The sequence below is a fragment of the Ruditapes philippinarum genome, unplaced genomic scaffold, assembly GCF_026571515.1.
Source record: "Ruditapes philippinarum isolate M1 unplaced genomic scaffold, ASM2657151v2 ctg7558_1_1_1_1, whole genome shotgun sequence".
In the NCBI taxonomy this organism is placed as follows: Eukaryota; Metazoa; Mollusca; class Bivalvia; order Venerida; family Veneridae; genus Ruditapes; species Ruditapes philippinarum.
In genome coordinates, this window is record NW_026862489.1 from 1 (window position 1) to 6,161 (window position 6,161).

Below are 6,161 nucleotides of genomic sequence, written 5' to 3' on the forward strand. Positions count from 1 at the left end.
TCATACACAAATTAAAATTCATAAGCAACATAAAACACAGAAAAGTACATGACCATTCAATCATTGAATTATAAGAGACTAGTTAAACATTTATAATAACACGATAAAATATCATACTAATCATTAAATTATATCCTACTATAAATAATAACTAACTACACAGTACAAATACTATAAATTAATGGAAAGAAATATACATTTATATATCTATATGATTAAAAAAACAGTCGCTATTAATGTTTATGAAACTTAAGGTAATCATCCAAGCTAAATCATAATATTTCAGATCTATTTTAATTCAATATCAGAGTAATTGGACATTTGTAACATTAATGACTGAAATAATTTATTAATTTATGAATTAATTAATTTATTTATTTATTTAATCAATTTATTAAAAAATTAGTTTATTTATTTATTAATTCATCAAATTATCAATCTATTAATTTATTAATTAATTCATTTATTGATTTCTTTATTTAATTAATTAATAAGTGTATTAGTTTATAAATATTTTAATTTATCAATATATTAGTTTAATTATTTATTTTTCTATTTATTTATATATTTATAATTAATTGAATGAATGAATGAATGAATGAATGAATGAATGAATGCATGAATGAATGAATTTATTTATTTAGAATTAATTAATTAACTAATTAATAAATTAATTATTAATTAATTGAGTAAATAAATAAATAACTAATTGGACCGGACCTATTTCATTTTAAAAAGGTCGGAACCGAATATTAACATTTAGAAAAACTTTTACTGTTAAACATCCGATCCAATTAGAAAAACAAAAAAGATAAAGATGAATTCTCCCATAATGTTATTCTCCCATCCCGCTCTAATGGGGTATTTCTCCAAGCTAGCCATCATGGGAAATTTCTCCCATTTTAATTTTGGGAGGTTTCCGCACAATTTTAATTTTGGGAGATGTCTTCCATTTACTAAATAGGTTAGTTTAGCCAATGGGGGAATTGCAAAATTCTTTACATATATTCCTCGCATACTTATAAGTTTATTATAAGTATTATATATTCAACACATGTAAAAATATTTAGAAAAAAAAAATTCCTCCCATGGTTTTATTTTCCCACTTTAAGAAATGGAGTTTAAACCCCACTAAAGTCCCAGTGGGATACGTAAAAACCCATGGGAGAATTGAAAAACCCATGGGAGGTCACACTTTGAACGCTCACCCAGCGTTAAATTATTGCGCTATCTTTGTGTAAACGGTCAATAATCGTCTATTTTTATCCAAATTACTGTTTGATTTAACTTTTTGTATTGAAACTATGTTAAAAAGGGTAGTTGAGTTTGCGAAAATTCCGGATTTGCAAACTTATTCCGGAGGCTGTTTAAAACTTATCTAAAATTAAATTAATTTTTAGGTGAGTAAACACTTTAGGTTAATGTTTTAAATAAGATATTAGCATTAAAACATCTGCATTGGTTGGATACAATATCATTCGATTAAATTTTGTGAGTGCAGCGGTTCTATGTTCTGAAACACGCGATTTTTATGGGAGAAAAAAATATATGCATTTTTTCACTTTTCACTTTATTCAACATGGACTTTTATGCTTATAAATTGCAGGCAAAGCAAATCTTATTAACCAATAAAATCAAGTCCTTGGAAGACTTTGGAATCTTTCATGTGAGGAAGATATCCAGCTAGCTTATTTTTATTTATTTTTATACTTAGGTGCTCGATCGTGTCTAAAATAAGGCACGAAGGGGCACCTGAGGCCTAACTCTATCAGTAAAAGCTGGAATATCGCGATATGGCCTATTCTTGATTGGTGCGGCGTAAATCTCAACAAAACAAACCTTGGCAGGGAGGGCAGCTTAAAACCCAAGAGCTTATTGTGATCGTTTTTTTTTAAATTTAACAATGTTTAAGTTGCGAAAACACTAAACAAAGTTTACTGATAATTGAATAAGACACTACCTTACACATACACAGAGCGAAAAAATAAATGATATTTTAAGTCATCTATACGTAAACCGACTTTGACAGCCGTATTTGTAAAGTGACTAAAAAGACCATCCTATAAAGACGGAGATAACGTTACGAGCAACTTTAAATACCTTCCTTGTGGACACTCCTTCAAAATAAATAAATACTTTAATACTTAAATGGATCATTCAGGTACTCAAAAATGATTTTTTGGGAACGATAAAACACTAAAGGTAATGAAGTAGTATTAAGCAAAACAGTATACACAATACATATAGATATCATTTTAAATTGTTGTGGAATCCGTATTTATTTTATATAGTGATTGCGCATTAATATTTATCTTTTATAAAACTGCACGTTTGTAACGTCGTTTTATCTTTAGATAACCATGAAACAATGCAATCTTCTTTTAGCTGCTTTTTCAGAATTATCAGCTTTCCTCAAAAGAGATTTTGTGCTGTATTATTTATATGTAACATAGAGCTTTGGCCGGCTGATATGTATGTAGAAACAGTTGTTTATTAAAAACAATTTAATTATGATGAAATTTTTATGTGAGCATTTATCTTATCGTTTTAAAGGCAGAATTTTTGATAGTCAAAGTGCCTTATTAGTCTGAGCCAGAGGTCCCTGCTGTGCTTTAAATGTTAATCCCTTGCAAGAAGGTACAAACACACGCGCGTATATAAGTATTATCCTACGCTTCTTTAAAACTTGTAATGTTTCCATAAAGTAAATTATAGTTACTTACAGAAAACGTTGTACTTATAATAAAATATAATGATAATTAATAATAGTGTAATTTGCCCTGAGAAATGAAATGATGTTCTTGCTTATTTTGATTAAGTAAAAAAGAGCTAGTCAAACAGAACTCTTTAGGTAGTTGGGTAATGCTTGTTAACTCTGCTTATCAGGCATATGTCTAATCAAAGGAACTTACTTGTGTTTCTTCAAAACTATTGAAAATATAGATCAATTTACTTTATTTTGATATATTTTGTTTAAGGCGCATGAATAAAATCTTAAAACAACACTATAACATTCCAGCACAAAATGTACATAGACTGCTCTTTTATTAAGCTAGTGTTTCTATCAATTTGTCAATGTCTCTAAGACTATCTCAATAATGTAATACAAACATTACTGCTATGCCGTGTTCAGTTTGATTTTAACCAACTAAAAATCGATAAAAAATATGTAAAATGAGAAAGGATATTTTTGAATAATTTCTTACAACTTACAGCCTTTTTCAAATATATTAACTGTCTTATTTCAAAGACTAGTTCTGCTATGACGAGTTCTAACAATGGACTATATTCATTTAAAAGAAATAATTAATACGGTTTTAAGGGTTTGAAACAGTTCTTACATTTTTTTAACAACGAATATATAAGGATATGTATATACATTTTATTCGTTAAAAACTGTGAAAATTATTTCATACCCTTCAAACCATTTTTATATATACAGGAAATCAAAACGATAAGATTTCATTTATACTTAGATCAACGCTTGCTGAAAAATGTTATATCAAGAAAACACCTGTAGTAGGTTTGATTGTGGTTAGATATATTATATTCTTGCAGCTATTGGAAATTGTGGCCAGTCTTCTTAACCACGCTACTTACGTTTTCATATCGGATATTGGCTGCAGAGTGTAAGCCGAATTTTTATTCTCTCTCAGATAATTTCAGACAATGTTAGATAAAGAGAAACAAAACTACTAGTAAAGGAAATTTGTTGTGTTAAATAAATGTTTTGGATTATAGCACAGAAACCTATGCAGATGCTTTGCAAAATATGAAGTTTTGAAAATAATTATTTGAAAGAATGGATGAATATTTTAATTCAACTTTATCAACGCATAATGCAGTTGATATTTCCTACTTATTACATCTTTCATCACAGTTTCCACTTTATGGAGGTTATCCTGAAGTTTTTGGATATATTCTTCCGCCAGTGATAGTGTTGACTTTAGTCACTAATTGTCTTGTTATAACAGTGCTGATAAAGAAGGAAATGCGCACCCCAACTAATGTTATATTAGCTGGACTAGCTTTCAGTGATATGATGTGCGGCGTGATAATTTTTCCTGTATTCTTCAACTTTTTTACTCTAGGAAAATATAACGAAATAGTGCCGTTTGACTGGTGTCTCCCGTATCAAGTATTAATAGTTCTAGCTTCAGGGTTTCATAATATATCTGTGTTACAGACAGTTGCCTTGGCAACACAAAGATATATTTTCATATGTGTGCCGAGAGCGCGTTCAAAATTAAATTATTTCAATGCATTAAAAGTAGTCGTTATTTTACATATCATCGGACTATTTGCTCATGCCGGAAGGTTTCTTGATACTTACTTTGTACCAGCCTTTGCTTATCAGTCAATTTCATCAGAATATTATTTTAACTCAAACAATATCGGATGCATAACAGTTTTCCGCGACTGGGTTAAACCGAATTTGGAATTATACGTTAACGTATATTTCATACTACGTGCAACGTGCTTTGGAATTTTGCCATGCATCACATTAACGATTTTAACTACGTTGTTGATAAAATCAATGACGTCACAAAGAATGAACAGAAGACGTTTATTTAGAGGAAGGGGAATATGTGACGGTCTTAATCAACAAGACAAACAAAATGTGAGGACAACTTTACTGTTGATTGTGGTGGTTGGTATACATTTATTCTGTGAAATTCCTAACTCTGTGGTTTTATTTATAGATGCCGTTGAAGCTGCAATTGATTTGTATAATGTATCGAATGCAAAATTAATTGTAATAAGCATATCTAATATAATGGTGATATTAAGTTGTCCAGTGAATATTTTTATCTATTGTGGAATGAGCATGAAATTCAGAACAACGTTGAAACAAATGTTAAAGTGTAGATGAAATATCGTGATAAAAGAAAACGTTGACTCACATGTGCAATGTACTCTTTTGAGGATAAAAAGTGAAATGTGTCACATGTGCTAATAACAAAAAGGATTCAATTTAAAGAAAATAACTCGGTATTTAATTTTTGGATAACGAATTTGAAACTTCATCTTAAATATTTCACAAAATGAATGGATTGTTCATAGAACAAAAATTTGATATTTGATAGAAAATTATGTATTTATTGCTTCAATTCTGATGTTATCCTTAAACACTACAATGTATCACTCACTTAGTGATGACTTTATATACATTAATTATTCATCTGTGATTAAAGGCTTATTGAGGCCCTAAAATAATATTTAATTCTTTTTGTTTGTTTTGTAAACAACTCATAAGCCTTGCAGCTGAGAGCCATGTTTTTAATTTGTTAAGTTATAGTGTTTACTATTATAATAAGGAATACAAAATACCACTTCGTTAACGTCTTGCTACTTTACACATGAAAACAATCTTACTCGCACTAAACTCATAATCAATTTATTACAAGTAAACATTTTCCTTAAAACAAAAAAACGAATAATTTTTAGGTTAAATGTGCATTTAATCGAATTATTATAATTATTAATATTTTGGTTAGTTTGTTTTCGTTATTGTTAGCATTCACAGTATTTTGAAACAATCAATTTATGGATCAATTTTAGAAACTATGATACTGATGTGTTATTTTTGAGAATTATTTCTACAATAACAATATTTTCTAAATAATAATATATAAATTATAATTTTTCACTTTTTTTCAAACACGCAAAAAAGAATACAAAAAATGAAATAATGATTTAATTTAATTATTTACACGCTACAGTTGTAAAAAAAAAAAAAGAAACAAGCAATGATTCCTATGCACTAAAAGTGTTCGGTAGAAAAGTCTTATATTATATATTTTCCCACTGTATTTTATATAATTAGTTTAATGAAAACAAACGCTTTTCTTTAGTTTTCGACGTTTAATTTTCTTTAGAAAAAATTCTTTTCGAATTCATGAAATTATAACATGTTAGATAGAAGAAGAACACCACTTTAGTCAAAATAAAATCGCATAAAGGTTGACGAATACTGTGAAAGTACTGGCTCGATAAACGCTGAATTAAACAAATTAAAACAAAAAAGAAAGAAAAAACAAAATGAATTAGTCTTTTTTGTGATTAATTAAATTATCCATTAATTTAAAGTCGTTTAAGAAATAATTTTATTTATTTATATTTTGCAAACATTTTTTTTTTCAATTCCATACACCCACTCA

The 6,161-nt window shown here is 28.1% G+C and overlaps 1 protein-coding gene across 1 annotated transcript; it reads left to right on the forward strand.

The window, feature by feature from the left end:
• Positions 1–3,630: 3,630 nt before the first annotated feature.
• On the forward strand, positions 3,631–5,298 carry LOC132719265 (sex peptide receptor-like). Its single transcript, XM_060703025.1, has one exon. It carries the CDS (start codon positions 3,803–3,805, stop codon positions 4,871–4,873), a length of 1,071 nt encoding a protein of 356 aa, XP_060559008.1. The 5' UTR covers positions 3,631–3,802; the 3' UTR covers positions 4,874–5,298.
• Positions 5,299–6,161: the final 863 nt, after the last annotated feature.

Bases quoted from the DNA above. Each gene is read 5' to 3' on its own strand.
- LOC132719265 (XM_060703025.1), top strand. From the start codon at position 3,803: ATGGATGAATATTTTAATTCAACTTTATCAACGCATAATGCAGTTGAT.